Here is a 17,295-nt window from a genome sequence, read left to right as displayed (position 1 = left end):
TCCCACCCTGCAGGCCGCTGCGCCCCCATGAAGAGCATCTCTAGCAGCCTCAAGGAGACCATGAACCCGCACGACATCGTGCAGGACGCCATCCACAACTTCTCGCCGGCCTACCAGCAGTACACCCAGCAGTCCACCCTGGAGCCCGGGCCCGCCTGGCGCGGCGGCGCCCACGGCCTCTCCCGCTCCCACAGCCTCAGTGGCGCCCGCGACAACGAGAAGACTCTCCTGCTTAGCTCTGACGACGAGTTCTAGGCGCGGCTGCTGGTGGGGAGGACTGGCGCCTCGGCTCAGGGCAGGCTGTGCTCCCCTCCGGCCTCACGCCCGGGCCGGGAGGCAGGCTGGCACAGCTTTGGTGTCGCCCGTTAATTTATTGGACCAGAAACACTCACATGTCGCTTCCAAAAGAACAGCCAGAAGCTGTCTGCCCGGGGGACAGCCCAGGCTCACGACGAGCCTTCAGGAATATTTATACAAGGCCACCCCCGCGCTGCTGGGCGAAGGACAGAGGATGCGAGGAGCGACTCCCGTGCCCCCGTGGCGCGTCCTGCCATGTGGCCATGGTGGACCGGCAGCCGCAGCCCTCTCAGCCCCGACGCGGGTCACACGCTCCCCCGCGAGACTTCCAGCCCTGCCCCCAACACCGTGCAATACTCTGACCTGGGCTCTTTCCTGCCTGCTCCCTCCCCTGTGCCCTCTGTCCTTGCTAGATTAGCCTCACCTCGGGCAGGAGGGGGAGGAGGGAACCCAGATGCTCCCGGTGGCCTCTCCTGACCCAGGGCCTGCCTGGCATGCTGCAAGGACCAGAGCGACACCAAGAGCCGCGTGGCCCACGTCAGAAGGGCGCTCAGGTGCATCTGGGCCCCTCCTCTGTTGACGAGACCTCTCCAAGCAGGGGTCTCTGGGCCCCTGGGTGTCCTCTCCGTGGCGGCCCCTCCTGCCTGCCTCGTGCCCCTTCCTCCTGGCCTGCGGAGGGCAGCCAGCAGCCCAACTGTCCTTGGGGTCTGTCTTCTTGAGAGCATTTTGGGCAGGGCCCTTGCTTCCCGGCTGCTCAAAGCGTCGGCGGCTCCCAACCCTCCTTCGCGGGCTGAGCAGTGAGAACCTCCACGGGGTCCTGGCCTCTCCCTAGGGCTTCTCCTTCCCACCTCAGGGGAAGGGTCTGAGTGTCCACATCTCAGACCAGCTTCTGGAGGAACACGGTCCTGTGGGAGGGAGGACAGAAGGATGGGGCATGCAGCAGGGAGCTGGGAAGTGGGAATGGTAACCCCAGACTCCTCTTCCTGGCGCCGTATCCACACAGGGCCTGGTGTCCTGCCTCGGCTGGCCCCTGGGCCCATCTCTTCTGTGCCTTAGTCACATACGAAAGCTCCCCCTTCCTAGGCCCTCAGTCTGTCTGGCCGCAGACAGCCCCTGGGGGCGCCCTATCAAGCTACTGGCGCTCAGGATCCTGCAGTGCTGGGCCACGCACCCTCGGACGGGCCTTAGGGGTGGCCAGGATCACCGGTCCCCTCCCCTCGCTCACCTCCACGCCCATACACCTGGAGCCTCCTAAGGCCGGATCCCCCTGCCCCGCCAGGCAGGCAGGGCTTATGCCGGCCACTGTCTTTCTTCCGAAGAGCCTCTGGACAGATAACGATGTAACGATCATACAGGCGGAGCCTTCTGTCCTTTGACACCCAGAGGGCGCTGGGGGTTTGGGCTGTAACAGCCTGGAGAAGGTGACAGGGTGAGGAGGGCCCTGCCCTGTGGCACCAGAACTTCACCGTGGAGTCTCTTCCTTTTCGTTCATTACTGGAATGAACTGTGCCAAGGGTCTGCTGGGATGGGGGTGGGGGTGGGGTCCACGACAGCCGTCTTCCCAGGCTTCCTTTGGCCCTTGTGGCCCAGCCGGCCCCCAGGTCACAGAGGCCTGCGTGCAAGGGTCCCGGAGACCAGCTCTCGGGCCCTGTCTGGTGGGCCTGGCTCACTGGGACCAAAGTGCCCAGGAAGGCAGTGAGTGGGAGCGGGCTGTCTGAGGAGAGTCTCCTCCCCCACTCCCACCTCTGCTTTCGCGAATCTGTTTCTCTGACTCTCCCTCCAGGCCAAACTCCCTGCCGACTCCCTGCCCCCTGGGTCTCTGCCCGCCCTGGACTGGCCGGCTGGCATGGTCCGTGGGGGGGGACACGGAGGGGGACTCAGCGGCAAGGAGCTAGCGGCCCCCCGGGGAGATGAGGGCCTAGGAATGCGGGCCCGCCCACTCCACCCCTCCTTCCTAGGATGCATAACCTACCTGTCTTTTTTGTTTTTGTTTTTGTTTTTTTTTTTTTTAATTTTTTTCCCCAATAGAGTAGCTCTTTGTACATAAAAGATACTTGAAAAATTAATTGTATGATGTATGAGAGGACAGAGTCCCCTAGTTTTGTATCTCGTGTATGACTGCCATGAGTTCCACCAGAAAGCCGCTCTATTTTGGTCTCTGACATTTTAAATGCGTGACAGAAGTGAGCAAATAAAGTGAGAGATCTATATATGAGATAATATAGATTGTATTGAAATCTCTTCTGCCTGTGGGTGAGGTTTTTTTTTCCCTTCCTCTTCCCGGCCTCCGTGTTCGTGCTTGGGGGTGGGCCGAGTGGTCGTGGGCAGGGGTATCCTAGGAGACGGGATGTGACGTGTAGGTAATGGGGGGGAAAAAAAAAACACATTGCCAGAGGCTGACACTGGGGTCCGGGCTCCCACTGGACCAAGTGTCTCCTCCTCCTCCAGCCGGTGGGACACGGTGGCAGCTTTGGTCCCAAGGGGCTCCCCCTCCCCACCCCACAGGGCTGGTGCGTGCAGAAGCTCCCCCTTCTGCCAGCCAGCCCCCTTTGGGGGGCCCAAACGCTGGCAGCCCCATTCCTGCAGGTTCCCCCCAGGGGTTGAAGGGATTTCCAGGGCAGCTGTTCTTTCCAGGCTATCTTCCTGCCTCCCTGAGCCCACCCTCCACCGTGGGACCCTAGGTACCTCCCCCTCGGGGTAAGGAGGCCCAGAGCAGGGCCCACTGGGCATTGGGCTACCAGGCCAGGTGCCTAGCCTCACGGGGCACCACCGGCCTTTGGGGAGGAGGAGCTGGCCTGCTGACAGGAGCGCTCAGGAATGCGGCGTGGGTGGGGGGACTTCCCAGCCAGCCACTAACCTCCACTTGTCCCGGCCCCTGGCTTCCTGCTGCCCTTTCGCAGGCCTGAGCTCGGCATCATCCCGGGGTCAGGGATCAGGATCGAGGGCCTCAACCTGAGAGGGGGAGAAAGGCCCGAGGTTGGAGCCAACCCATGTGGTCCGGCCCCTCCCCGACTTTCAAAGCGGGCAGCTTCCCCAGACGTGTCCTTCCCCGAGCCCAGCCCTGCCATCTGTGTGGACAGAAACCCTCCTCGCTGCAGCTGTCTGTGCCGCTGGAGACATTTGCTCTGCATGTTCCAGCCTGCAGCCCCCCTCGGGTGCCTTCATCGTACCCGTGGGCAAACCCAGGCTGCCAGAAGCTAAGTAAGTCACCAAAGGTCACGCGGATTCAAACCCCGGTCTCCCTGACCCCTCCTTCTCAGGGTGACCCCGAAAGGCAGGTGGATTGGGTCGAAGTGAATGACAGCGAGTTCGGAGCCCAAGATGAGACACAGGGTTGCCTTTTTGGCCTGCAGGCTGGGACTGAAGAAGCCACTTCTCTCTCGGCCCCCCTGTGCCTTCCGGAACATGGGGAAAATATTTTCTACTTGGCTGTAGAAAATCAGACCTCGGTGGGAAAGTGCTGGAAAGATTACTCTTAAATCCGGGAATTTTCCTCTGGGCGGGACTGTTTATTCACTGAAGGGATGCCAGGGAATTTAACCCTACATTTCATTGTCCTTCTGGTATTTTCTTCCCCTGGGAGGCTCCAGGCAACCAGACGGAAGAACCAAGGTTTTGGCATCCGCCTGCCCTCTGAGCTCCCAGTGCTAGTGAGCGAGCGAGGGCTGATGGCGCAGTTTTTTCACTTGCGAGTTGGAGCAGAGGGTTCCCGGCTGGGGTTGAAAGCTGGACTCCAGCTTAGGCCCCTCGTTCAGAACCTCTCCCGCCACCCCCTCCCCCAAAAGACCGTAGCCCAGAGACGTATACTTCTCCGTGGAAAAAGAGAACTCGACTTTATTCAGAAAGTCTACAAAATACAGAAGGCGGATAAGTCGCTTACTGTAAGTCAGAAAATAAATAAATTCTAGGGGCCGGGCGAATTTTTTGCGTTTTTTTTTTTTTTTTTTAAACATTTTTTGGTCGTTGCCATCCGGCTTTCCCTAAATATAAGATAAAATGTGATTTATTTGCAGATATAAAATATAAAGTCCAGCACAGGGCCACACACCGCTTTTCCCAGGGAGTGGGTGCTAGGTTTCTGGCTGGGGAGAATAACTTAGACTCGTGCAATAAATAAACAGCGGGGAGGGACAACCGTATTGTGGGGGGGGGGGGAGGGGGGAGAGGGAGGCGCAGGGAGGGTTGGGGCTGGGGCTGGGCTTCCCAGGAGAATGGCAATCAATGACAGTGGCCAGCCCCTAAGCCACGGTGGACATTCCCAGGGGGAGGGGTGGGACCCTTCCCTTCTCAGGACCCCCACCCCTGGCTGCAGGACTTGAGCATCTGTCTTCCCACCTGCCACAGTGGGTGGTCACCTCCTTGGTCCCCTTTCTCTTTGGCTGGCCAGCTCCTTCCATCTCTTCCATCTGTATCACCTTCTCTGGCCTTCTACTTCTCTTCCCCTAACTCACAGAGGCGGCTCCCGGGTCAGGGAGGCCCTTCCATCACCCTTTCCAGTCCGTGTCCACAAGCCCCCTGCCAACCCCCGGCGGGATCCCCTGGCTGGAATCTCGGGGCAGCAGTAAGAAAGCCTAGCTTTTCCAGCTCAACCACTACGCACGGATGGCCTTGGGCACTGGCATGTCTGCTGGAGGACTGTGTCCCCATCTGTTAACTGACCTTCCCTTCTCAGCCCCGGGAGACGACATATTCCTAAATCCTGGGGGGAGGCGGGGCTGTGGCACGATCTGAGCAAACAAGTTTACACAATGAGGGGTGGCCCTCTTCTCCCCGACAGCCCTTCTCTAATCTGCTCTGTATTCCATCCTCCCAGTCCAAGAAGGCAGGACTCTCCGCCAAAAGAGACCCCAGGCGCCAACCACACCCTACCATTCTCACCAAAGGTGCCCCACCCCAGGGCCACCTATTGGGTCCCGGTTATAGGGGCTACAACGAGGAAGACAGCAGGCTCGGGAGGGAACATGTGTTCACCACAAGAGCTGGTGGCTGCAGAGAAATGGCACCAAGGGACAGAGACCACGCTTAGGCACTTTGGGAAGGAAGCGGGGGGGGGGGGGGGGGGGGGGTCGGAGGGGCGTGGCCTGGAATGGGCGTGGCCGGCACTAGGAGCAGGCGGCGGGGGCGGGGGCGGGGCCGGGGGCGGGGGCGGAGGCGGGGCCCGGGCCGGGGGCCGACTTGACGATGGTGATGACGCTGGCTGGCGCCACGAGCGCGGCCGGGCCGCGGGTGGCGGCCACCGAGCGCGCGAAGCCCTGCAGCGCCTCGCACTTGCCGCGCAGCGCGTCGAGCTCCAGGCGCATGGCCGCGTTCTCGCGCGCCAGCTTGTCCACCTCGCGCTCCAGCTCCGACTTCTGCTTCTGCAGCTCCTCCTTCTGGCACACGCGCTTCACGCGGCAGCTGGCCGCGTAGCCGCGGTTCTTGAGCGTGCGACGTCGCTGCTTGAGCCGCGTCACCTCCTCGGCCGAGAGCCCGCGCAGGTGCCGGTTCAGCTCGCGCACCGACAGCCCCATCAGGGCCTCGTCTGACAGGTGCGGCGTGTTCTCGCTCAGCTCACGCTTGATCTGGGGACAGCACGTGGAGCGCATGGGGAAACTGAGTGACCTGCTCGCCCCCCCCACCCCCACCCCCACCCCCCATCCACCTCCCTGGGCACACAGCCTGTGATCAGGCCTCTTGCTTTCCAGCCCACGGCCCTTCCCGGGGCCTCACGAACACCTGAAGCCTGCTGAGCCACCCTTGAGGATGCCAGTAACTGAAGAGGCAGTTGGGATGGGTCAGCCTAAGCCAGAAGCGAGGGGGAGAACAGGGACAACAGAGGCAGCATCCTCACCTTCAGGGCTTTGCTGGATAAGGGGTCCACAGACATGTTTGCAGAAGGTGCCCTCTGGGCTGAGACCTAGGAGAGAGAGAGGAGACCGAGGTTACTTTCTCCTCTACTTAGAATAAAACTCAGACTCACTGCCTCGGCATTCAAGGCCCCTGCTGTTATGGAAGTCCTGTCATACCACCTTTCTCTGTCCCAGGGGTCCATTCCAGCCTCAGGACCTTTGCACGTTCTGCTCTCTTTACTGTTCTCTTGCCTTTCATCTTCCCATACCAGCCATCCTTCCACATGGGGTCCAGATATGTCTATTTGATTGTTTTTAACTTCTCACTGAAGTATAACCTACATACACCAAAGCACCCAAAACATATGTGGGGCACCTGGCCGGCTCAGTCCGTAGAGTATGTGACTCTTGGTCTCAGGGTAGTGATTTCGAGCCCCACGTTGGGTATGGAACTTACTTAAAAAATAATAATAAATAGGGGCGCCTGGGTGGCTCAGTCGGTTGAGCATCCGACTTGGGCTCAGGTCATGATCTCGCAGTTTGTGAGTTTGAGCCCGCATCGGACTCTATGCTGACAGCTCAGAGCCTGGAGCCTGCTTCGGATTCTGTGTCTCCCTCTCTCTCTGCCCCTCCCCTGCTTGCACTCTGTTTCTCTCTCAAAAAGAAATAAACATTTAAAAATAATGAATAATATAAATAAAGAAACTTAAAAAAAACCCAAAACACCCAAAAAAAAAACATAGTCCCCTCCTCCCTCTTCCCCAGCCCAAGCCTTCCTCACCAAAGTTTGTCTTGGAGAAGCTTCCTCTGCCCGGCAGCCGCGAGCACGAATTCAGCACCACCCTGGCCAGACAGGGCGGTCATACCTCAACTGAGGAGGGGCCCAGGGGCCTTCAGTGTATCCTCCATAGGCCTGAAACCTCCATGTTCGTTCGGCAACTATTTATTGAGCATCTACGGTATGCCAAACACTGACATGGGGGAGCTATGGAGAATGCATTCCGGAGGCCAGTGCCCACGAAGGTGACGGTCTCCCCAAGCCCCCTTTTAAAACAGCAGTCCTCTCTGTCCCTGCACATCGGATCTTCTCCCCCATTCGTTGTTAGCCCGCACTTCCTCATCTGTTACCACCCACAGGGAGGCAGTGGGGGGGGGGGGTGAGGAGCACAGAGGACAGGGCGGGGAGACGCCCTGTGACCTCAGATGCAGCACCCCATCGATTCTCATTAGCAGTACCCAGTATGACCGCAGGGGCAAATGAGGGCAAGCCCTGGTTTCTGGAGCTTTCTGAGGGACACACCTCACAGCCTCAGCTCAGCCTCAGATACCTTCCCACGGGCCCCGAGAAACGCAAGTGCCGGGACCCGGGTGCCAGACACACTGGGAGCTTTTTGATGGCTGTTCCACTCACTACCTCCGATTCTGGTAGATCGGGTAACTGTTCTGTGCCTCAGTTTCCCCCACAGAGTGTGTTAGGTCACTCATGTTACTTCTCCCTCGGGACCCTCCCGTGGCCCCCATCTCTCTTGGGAGTCAAAGTCAAAGTCATCACGGTGGCCCACAAACCACTGCATGATGTGGCCCCAGCACATGCTTCTGACTTCAGCTTCTGCTTGGCTCCCCTTCCCTGGCGCTGCTCCAGCCACACCCTCCTCCTTGCTGTTCCTCAACAAACCACGCCCACTCCTCCCCAGGGCCTTTGCACTGCCTGTTCTCCTGGCCTGGCTTTCTCTTCCCCTAGATGGCCACAAGGCTTGCTTCCTCACCTTCGGGGCTCTTTTCAAATCTCATGTTCTCACTCCATTTAGAATTCCCAGCCCTGGATACACACACACACGCGCGCGCGCATACACACACACACACACACACACACACACACACACACACACATTCTCTCTCTCTTTCCATTTCCCTTTCCTACCTCACGTTTCTTCATGGTACTTTCCACTATATGTAATTGTTATGACATCTATTGCACATATAGGTTCAGTGTCTGCCTCCCCATTGGAGCGCGAGCTCCACGACAGCAGACATTCCGTCTTGCCCTCTGCCTGCGTGCCAGTGCCCAGGGCCTGGCACACAGCAGGTGCTCACGTATTCCTGCCGAACTACCGTTGGAACTCTCACTGTGACTCAGGCCGACGTGCAGAGAAGCCCCAGGCTTCTCCGGAGCCCCCCAGCAGCTCCTGGGGCCCGTATAGCCAGGGGCTCTGGCACCCCGGAGGGAAGCAAGGAGTGGGACAGGAGGGGGAAGGTGGCACTTGAAGAGATCCCCTGAGAGGGGCAGCCACCGTGGCCGTTGGGCTGGGAGGGTCCTCAGAGCCACCCAGGCTCCTTGCGGTGTAGCTGAGTTCCAGAAAGTCCCAAGTAGGACCCTGGCCTTTCACCGACACTACCCTGAGACCCTCCTACGCCACCCCTGCCAATCCTGCCTTTCAACACGGGCCTCTTAAATAGCCTGGGAAGGGCCTAGAATGCTTCTCTGCTGGCCTCCGCTCATCCTCTTCACAGCAACTGGAGGTTCTTTCCACCGGTGACTGTGGCCACGTCACCACCCAGATGAAAACCTTCCATGGCCCCTTACTATCCCTGAACAGGGTCCAGGCCCACCTGCGTGGCACCTGAGGCCCGTCTGCCATCACTGCCCGCCCCCATCTGGCAGCTCAGCCACGCGGAGTTTCTTTCACTTCCTCCCTCCCACACCGTATGGCCCCTGGGCAACCCCACGCCCCGTGACACGTCTCCCCCTGACTTTATCTGGCAGGCTCCTACTCATCCTTCTGCCCTGGGCCCAGACAACTCCTCCTCCAGGAAGCCCTCCCTGATCTGTAAGAATGTCATGGGTGCCACCCACCCTCGCACATTCCTCCCCCCCCCCCCATCTTGTGATCGTCTATTTCCTCGTTGTCTCCCCACCTGACAGGGAGCTCTGCGGCAGAAACGGGGCCGGAGCAGTTCTGGGTGCCGAGGCCACCAGGCCACCCGCCCCGGGCCCGGCAGGCAGCAGGCGCTGGTGAAACGTGGGTGGGTGGTCTGACACCACGACCCGGCTTGTCAGTGTCCGAAGCGAACGCCCAGCCCGAGCCTAGCTGAACACTGTCCAGGAGAAAACCTCCCTGTGCCCGTCTCCAACTTTTCCTCCGTTCTACCTGCCGCCTTCTTCTGCCTGGCAAGAATAGTACACAGAGGCTAGGGAGACGAGAAGGGGCAGAAGGGATTCTGCCCTCACGATGCTGGGCCCCCAGGTGGGCTGTGGGAAGGAAGGAGCACGGGATGGAGTCGAGCCTGGGTTTGAGTCCCGTCTCTGTCTTCTCCGGGTTGTGTGGCCTCGGGCAAGGCACTGCACCTCTCTGGGCCTCCACTTTTCCTACTGTGGGATCAGAACGATACCCGCCGAGCAGGGTTTTGGAGGAACCAAGTGGTATAGAACGCAGAGGTCACTGAGCACCTGGGGGTCATTAGAATCGCTGAGTCCGTCCAGGAGGGGTCAGGCTGGTAGCCCGCACTGGGACCTTGCTTTGACTCAGGGTCCCCAGGCCGGCTGGAGTCACACGGGAAAGGCCCTGGGAGAGCATCCAGCCATCCTCACTTCACCCACGAGGAGGTGGAGACCCACGGAGGGGCATCTCTTGCCTGAAGTCACACGGCAGGTGAGTGGCTGCCTCCCCCCCCAAGTTGGCGGGGGTTGGGGGGGGGTGGATTCTGAACACGTGTAAAGGACCCAGAGCTGGATCCGGACCCCTTTCATACCAGCATCAGCCTGGTCCTCCTGACGGCTCTGTGAGGTTAATGCCCAGAGAGGTCAATAGGGTAGCCCAGGGTCACCCACAGAGAGACTGAGAGCCCGTTGGGTGCTAGGTGCTGAGCCCTGGGTGCTGTGGCTGATGCAGAACCTCGGAAGCACGGCCTGACCCACAGACAAGAGGGGACTCTCTGGGCCTTGGTTTCTTCACTTGTAGCACGGGGACAATCATAACAGTCTAAGCACGTAAGATACAAGAGACTTAGACAAGGTCAGGAGCTGCAAATGGCTGGCTTACCTCCCCATCGCCCCCACCCCCTCCACTCTCTCTGCAGGCATCACTAATCAATCACAGCACTGTTCCCCCACTGAGCTTTGGGGTGGGGGTGGGGGGGCGCCTGGGTGGCTCAGTCGGTTGAGCGTCCGACTTTGGCTCAGGTCATGATCTCGTGGTTCGTGAGTTCGAGCCCTGTGTCGGGCTCTGTGCTCACAGCTGAGAACCTGGAGCCTGCTTCAGATTCTGTGTCTCCCTCTCTCTCTGACCCTCCCCTGCTTGCACTCTGTCTCTCTTTCTCTCAAAAAAAAAAAAAAAAAAAAATATATATATATATATATATAATAATAACAACAAATAAACATTTTTAAAAATTAAAAAAAAAAAAGACAGCCTCAGAATCCTTCTCAACACGGGGCGACAGGGTGGCTCAGTTGGTTAAGCGACTGACTTCGGCTCAGGTCATCATCTTTCACTTTGTGAGTTCGAGCCCCACGTCGGGCTCTGTGCTGACCGCTCAGAGCCTGGAGCCTGCTTCGGATTCTGTGTCTCCCCCTCTGTCTACCCCTCCCCTGCTCATGCTCTGTGTCTCTCTGTCTCCCAATAATAAATAAGTGGTTAAAAAAATTAAAAAAAAAAAAAAAGAATCCTTCTCAATACAACACACGCCCAAGAGGCGGAAACTGTTGGCCATCTGCTATTCTATAGAACGGCTGAAGTTCCCATCCACTCAGCTGACTGGGATTCTAAATACTTTCAGTTTCTAGGGACACTGTAAACCTGTTCTTCCCTCTTCTCCTCCTCCTTCTCCTGCTCTAGACTCAGCCCCTTCAAGCAAATCCTGGATGTCAGCAGAGGCACCTTTGTTTGCCCAGGAATGTCCCGGCTCAGCAAAGTCAGGTAATCACAGAGGGAGAGTCACAAGAAGGGGGAACTGTAGGGGCGCCTGGGTGGCGCAGTCGGTTGAGCGTCCGGCTTCAGCCAGGTCACGATCTCGCGGTCCGTGAGTTCGAGCCCCGCGTCGGGCTCTGGGCTGATGGCTCAGAGCCTGGAGCTTGTTTCCGATTCTGTGTCTCCCTCTCTCTCTGCCCCTCCCCCGTTCATGCTCTGTCTCTCTCTGTCCCAAAAATAAATAAACGTTGAAAAAAAAAAAAATTTAAAGAAGGGGGAACTGTCTGATAACCTCAGGCTTTCACTCTCCCAGCCCAGGCCAGGGGTCGCAGGGCTCTAAGCCAAGGGGCGTGGGTACTCCGCCAGGCTGCCTCGGCCAGTCTGGGGGACCCTGGGCCGGAGACAGCAGCAGGTCCAACCAGCTCTGTAACTGAGGCAACCAAGCGACTGTTTGATGGCAGTGATGGGCTGGGACCCAGGGGTCCCGATTCCCAGGACCCCCAGCTCGGGGCCCTTTCTTCAGGGCCGGCCACCACATCTCCCCCCACCCCCCCCCCCTCCTCAGTTTCTCCTTCTTCCCTTGGAGGCCAGCAGAGTTGACCTCCAGGGTCTGCAGGTTCCCAACATTCTTTGGGAGGCATGAGAATGAGTTTACTCTCGGGGATTGATTGACAGCTGCCTCGCCCAGTCAGCAGCTGCCAACCCTGCTGCACCCGCCCCCCTCCCGGGCCCCCTAGTCCACTCCAGAGACATCCTGCAGACGGCCCACCCACTGGCATGGGCTCCTCTCTGGCTGCTGAGCCATTCGGCTTCCTCTGTGAGGACAGAGGGAAAAAATGTGTTTTCCTGGGCCTTGGCCGCCAGCGCTGGTTGGAGCCTCCTCCCTGCTGGAAGCCGAGCAAAGCTGGGAGAGCCCAGCACCCCATGGAAGCAGGGCCCTCGCATTCTAGCTCTGGTTCTGCCACCCCCTCGCGCTCACCAATGTGACTTCAAATCCGTCCCTCCCCTCTCTCTCTGGGCCTCAGTTTCCCAACATGCCGAACTTCCCCCAAGCCCAATGTACCTCCCAGCACTGATGATTTGGGAGTTTTATAGAGTGTCAGATTCTGGTCCAGAATGGAGCTCCAAAACCACCAGCAGAGTGGACACCCTGGGAAAGGAAATCAGTGAAGGCTCCCTGGAGGCAGGGGCATGAGAACACAAGCTCGGAGACCATCGGCCTTGACCATCCCTCTGCTCCACCTGCACAGCCAGGGACCACTTCCCCTTTCAGCTGAACCAGGACTGCAGCTGCCTCCTCGCTGGCCTCCAGTCTGGGCTGCCTCCAGGGCCGGCCCTGCCATCTGTCCCGCACCGAGTGCTGCCCGAGGGTCTGCTCACTTTTGAGAGGCTGCTTCAAGGACCTTACAGCCCACTCGGGCTCCCTGCTTCACTGGAAGTTTCCCAGGCCTTGTTTTCCAAGTGCTGTGGAGTTCTTTCGGGACACGGGCCTAGTGTTCATTCCTTCATTCAGTCAGCAACCATCCAAGAAGCACCTACTCTGTGCCAGGCTCAGTGCTGGGTCCCGAAGGCCCAAAGATGAATCACAGTCCCTGCCCTTAAGGGCCTCATAGATGACCATCACGCCATCTGAGAACCCAGCTCACTGGTCACCTCCTCGGGGAAGCCTCCCTTGATTGCCCTGGCTAAGTCGGAGCCCTGTTTCTATGCTTTCAAATCACAGTGCCTTCTGCCCCGGACTACCCATCTCAGCCATGGTTCTGCATTGAGTTTGGTAGCTCTTCCTTCAGCTTTGGCTCCCCCGCCTCGATTGGAAGCTCCAGAGGGATCTGAGTTGCTCACCATCTCATCCCCAGCATCTGGCCCATGACAGGCTCCATCGCTGGGGGGTGCCTGGTTCCTGTGCTCCTGGCTACCCTATACTCCTGGACATCCCTGGGTCCAGCCTGGGGCTGTTGGCTCTTCCTTTTCTCCCATAGGCTGCATGTGGAGCCTGCCACACCCCACCCCACCCCACCCCCTTCTACACCCATCCTGCCGCCCTGCATGTTGCCTAGTCCTTGCTGCAGATGGAGATACTGAAGTTCCGAGCTGTGGGAGCAGGGCTCACCAGGGCTCAAAGATTCAAGGTTAAAAGTTCGTCCGGTTCCTCACCCCCTCAAGCTCAATCACTGCCCCCGCCCCCCACCACCCCGCGGATGATTCTGAAGCCCTGTGGTGGGAGGGGGAGGGCAGAATAGGACCAAGGACTCCCTAGACTCCATCCCGTTCCACGAGGCTGATGCGGACGGGGGTTGAGTTCCTGGCCCCACCCCTCAGGACCAAGATCACCTGTTCCACTGCCTGTTGACCATGCCTAGCCCAGGGTGAGGACTCTGGGTCCTAGGCCTGGCCCAGGCCCTCAACTAGCTCCTCAGGTCCAGCCAACCATAGGTCTGACTAATCCCACCTGGGAACTGAAACCACCAGGAGAGCAGAAACCAGCTCCACCCCATTCTCCCCGTCTCACCCTTCCCAACCCAGCAGGTACAACCTCCAGAACCAGGACCAGCCAGAGGAGCCACCAAAGAGAGGAAGCCACGGATTCCTTCCTACTTCCCAGCTTTGTGGTGGGTTCTCAGGCCCTTCCTGTTCCTCCCGAGAGGGAGGGGATGAGCAACCCTGGGGAGATGAAGGAGAGTCCCTAGGGTCTGCCTTCCTGGGGCAGCTGGAAAACCTGGGGACAAGGACAGAGGCATCAGGGTGCTGGGGCGGGGGAGGGGGGGGAGGGGTGGCCCACTCATCTCACCCCCCAGCCCAGCCGGATGGGGCCTTTGATACTTTGCCCCACCCTAGGGCTGCAGGCGCCGGCTCTGGGCGGGAGACAAACACCGCAGTCACATGGCCGTGTCCCTGGGAAACTCCGGGGACAGCCAGGGCCCGGCCGAGGGCTGGACGAAAGGGGACAGCCGGAGGGAGAATTCCCGTACCCCCGTGTGACCTTGGAACTGGCCACTTCCCTCGGTCGGGTCCTTATTCCACATTTATTCATGCGGGCGCACTCTCTCCAAGGCACACACAGGCCCCGGGGTCTTCACCCCCCTGGGAGCGCGCGCGGCGGACACACCACACACACACACACACACACACACACACACACACACACACGCACGCACCGGGCAGGATACGCGGGACACTGGCCCAGGAACACATACGCACGCCCGCCTTCGGACGTAAACAAACCGCGCACGCACTGCTCGCGGGCACCGGTCCAGGGACTGTTCTCACCGAGTCACGTACGTGCACACACCGCCCCCGGTCCCGCCTGGGCGGACGCTGACGCTCGTCGGCCTGCGCTGCCCCTTCCTGCCCCGCTCGGCCGCCTCCCCGCGCGCTCCCCCAGAAGGGGCCCGTCACCACCGCACCCCGCCAAGCTCGCCTGGGCCCCGTCTCGGAGCTCCCGGACCTCTGGCCCTCGCCCCCACCCCCACCCGCCAGCCGTCCGGGCGAAGGACACACCAAAGCGCCGACGGAGCGGGGCCCCGGCGCCCCGCCCTGGGCACGTTCCCGGGCACGGAGACCCTGCCGCCTCGGGTTTCGCGCGCCCGTCCCCGTCTCGGACCCGCGTCCCTCACCCGCGGCCGCTTCGCCTGGCGCCCCGTGCACGCGCGGCTGCCGCTGCCGTCCCGGCGTTGCTGTCTCGGCCCGCGCCCTCCTCCTGTCCGATCCCCCTCCGGTCCCGACCGCCGGTCGCTCCGAGCCGGGCTCCCGAGAGCGCAGCGCCGAGTTTTGTTGTGGGGCGGGCGGCGCGGGGGGCGGCGCGGAGTTGTAAGGCGAGCTTCCCGGAATTACTCACTCACAGGATTCCTTTCATTCATAAAAACCCAGTCATGCGGTGACGTCACCGCCTGGCGGCCCCTACGGCCCCGGAGCGGCCTCCCGGCTCTGGGCCCCGCCCCCAGGCGGCCCCGCCCCGATCGGGCCCCGCCTACACAAGGCCTGATCTCCGGGCCTCCGCGCGGCGGGCGTTCTCAACCCCAGTCAGAGGCGGCTGGGTGCGTTCACGTGATACCTCGCGAGAGCCGCGTGGGCGGAGGTGTCATTTGTCTCGTTTTTGCAGTCGACAGCCCCGTACCTCTTCTCCTTTCACCCTACACCCTCTGCCTTGATCTCATCCAGTCCCGTGGTTTTAAATGCCATCCATATGCCCAGGATCCCCATAGAGCTTCTCCAAAGAGTTCGAGACTACCCACTCTGCACCTCCACCCGGGTGCCAGAGGAGGACCGCAAAAATCCAATTCCTGACCACCAACACTACCTCAGCTCCCCCACACCCCCAGACTCCCCGATTTCAGTTGTTCAAGCCCGATTCTAGGAGCTTTGCTCCATTCCTCTTTCTCCCTTCCTCCCCCCCCCCCCCCCCCCCCCCCAGTCAGGCTGGCTCTCCCTCCAACGCCGCCCTGCATCTGCCCACTCTATTCCATCCCCCGTCCCCCCACCTGGTCCAGGCACCCTCAACTTACCTGGACAATGGTAGCAAGCTTCCTGATGGCCTCCCCACTTTGCTCCCAACGGCTTTCTTCACGCACCAGAGTTCTTCTTAAAACAAGGATCAGATTGTTTCACACACTTCCTGCTCTCTGGCTTAATTCCCTCAACGGCTTCCGTTGGCATTTGAAATATAAACTGTACTCCTCCTTTTGGTCTATAGGGCCCTAAGCCATCTGACCTCTACCCAATTCTGCAGCCTCACCTCCTTCCACTCTCCCCTCACCTACTATTCTTCAGTCACACTGCCCTTCTTACTGTTTTTCAAACACGCCTAGCGCGTTCCTACCACAGGTCCTTTGCACAAGCTGTTTCCTCTTCCGTTCGCTGCCAGGCTCTTTCTCATCTCTCAGGTCGGCTTAGAGGTCACTGTCTCAGAGAGGCCTTTCCTGACTGCCCTAGCTAAAAGAGCCCCCACTTCTGAAATAGGTTTTTATATTACCTTAATATCTCCTATAAGGTGTTACCTTGCTTATATAGTTGCTCACTATTTAATGTCCTGTCTCCCCAACCAGAATGTAAGTTTCTTGTCTACCTTGTTCACCACTGCATGTCCTGAGCCTAGAACAGTGCTCAGCACATAGTGAGCCCTCAACAAACCTATACTGAGGACATATATGAGTGGAGGCTCAGAGAGAGAAAGTGACTTTCCAAAGTCACCTAGCTAGGAAGTACCAGAACTGGAATTTGAATCCAGACTTGACTTATTCCTGGTCCAGACGTTTGGCACTATACCCAAATGAATGGGTCCCAGTATAAACGGGAGGGATGTATTCAGTGCCTGGAGCTCCACTCAAAAGGGGCCGTTTGGGGGGCAGCTGGGTGGTTCAGTTGGTTAAGCATCCGACTCTGGATATCGGCTCAGGTCATGATCTCATGGTTCTTGGGATCGAGCCCGGCACTGGGCTCCAGAATGAGAGAGCCCTTGTTATGCCTTCCCGCCTCTGGGTCCAAAGCCTTGGGTTTCCTATGCAGATTGGCCCACTAGCTTCCCAAGTGACCAAATGTTGTGGTGAATTTGTCTTGACGCTTAAAGAACCACACCCCCCAAGAGATTGCCCACTTGCCCTACATTTACATGTCTCGCAGAGCCCCTCGTGTTACCCCTGGGGTACAAAAGTTCTTGATTTTACAAACTGCGCCACTGTGGCTGGCGGTCTTTCTCTCTCCCCACCTCCATTTTCTAAGAGCATCTCAAGAGCTGAGGCCATAGTAGTGGATGAACTAGTGAATGAATCCCCGGTGGCCTGCACGACACCCCTGGACACCATGCTCCCTGAAGCCTTTGCTCCCATCCCCAGCCTGCCCTCGTCAGGGGGTCAGCACTTCAGTGCCCGCACAGCAGGGACTGCTTCCCTGAAGACATGGTCCCCTTTCTGGTCAAGGTCGAGTGACAATGTCATTTTTTATTTTTTATTATTTTTTTGCTAATTTTTTTTAATGCTTACTTGTTTTTGAGAGAAAGAACATGAGCGGGGGAGGGGCAGGAAGAGAGCGGGAGACCCAGAATCTGAAGCAGGCTCCAGGCTCCGAGAGGTCAGCCCAGAGCCCGATGCGGGGCTCGAACCCACGCACCGTGAGATCGTGACCTGAGCCAAAGTCCGAGGCTTCACCCACCGAGCCACGCGGGTGCCCCCAGCAACGTCGTTTTTAAAAGCAGCAGCTCTGTGGCTTGAAAGGGGGCTCCCACAGGACAAATCTAGGACAATGTGAACATCAAAATAAATAACAGTAAT

General features: G+C 59.0%; 2 protein-coding genes across 6 annotated transcripts in view; one reads left to right on the top strand and one right to left on the bottom strand.

Moving 5' to 3' along the window:
- Positions 1-2,538, top strand: part of TMEM184B (transmembrane protein 184B) — a 49,887-nt gene extending 47,349 nt beyond the window's left edge. For both annotated transcript variants that reach the window (XM_045466070.1, XM_045466069.1), the window contains one exon: positions 14-2,538. In XM_045466070.1, the coding sequence (XP_045322026.1) occupies positions 14-255 (242 nt within the window). In that variant the 3' untranslated portion in view covers positions 256-2,538. The remainder of the gene's footprint in view (positions 1-13) is intronic.
- Positions 2,539-4,245: 1,707 nt separating this feature from the next.
- Positions 4,246-15,655, bottom strand: MAFF (MAF bZIP transcription factor F). Of its 4 annotated transcripts, XM_045466079.1 has the most exons (4): positions 14,647-14,893; positions 9,042-9,291; positions 6,128-6,193; positions 4,246-5,858 (listed from the first exon to the last, which is right to left on the bottom strand). In XM_045466079.1, the coding sequence occupies exons 3-4, from the start codon at positions 6,161-6,163 to the stop codon at positions 5,400-5,402; spliced, it is 495 nt and encodes a 164-aa protein (XP_045322035.1). In that variant the 5' UTR covers positions 6,164-6,193; positions 9,042-9,291; positions 14,647-14,893; the 3' UTR covers positions 4,246-5,399. The 4 variants fall into 4 exon arrangements, with proteins under 4 accessions (XP_045322035.1, XP_045322034.1, XP_045322032.1 ...); XM_045466078.1 differs by lacking the exons at positions 9,042-9,291; positions 14,647-14,893 and adding an exon at positions 15,535-15,655; XM_045466076.1 differs by lacking the exon at positions 9,042-9,291 and having other exon boundaries at positions 14,647-14,890.
- Between the last annotated feature and the right edge of the window lie 1,640 nt (positions 15,656-17,295).

Source organism: Leopardus geoffroyi, chromosome B4 (genome assembly GCF_018350155.1).
Source record: "Leopardus geoffroyi isolate Oge1 chromosome B4, O.geoffroyi_Oge1_pat1.0, whole genome shotgun sequence".
NCBI classification, from domain to species: domain Eukaryota; kingdom Metazoa; phylum Chordata; class Mammalia; order Carnivora; family Felidae; genus Leopardus; species Leopardus geoffroyi.
The sequence above is the reverse complement of the archived record's forward strand: the minus strand, read 5'-3'. Positions and strand labels throughout refer to the sequence as shown.

Bases quoted from the DNA above. Each gene is read 5' to 3' on its own strand.
- MAFF (XM_045466078.1), bottom strand. From the start codon at position 6,163: ATGTCTGTGGACCCCTTATCCAGCAAAGCCCTGAAG. The intron at 5,859-6,127 runs GTGAGGATGCTG...TGCTGTCCCCAG, and splicing joins TATCCAGCAAAGCCCTGAAG to ATCAAGCGTGAGCTGAGCGA.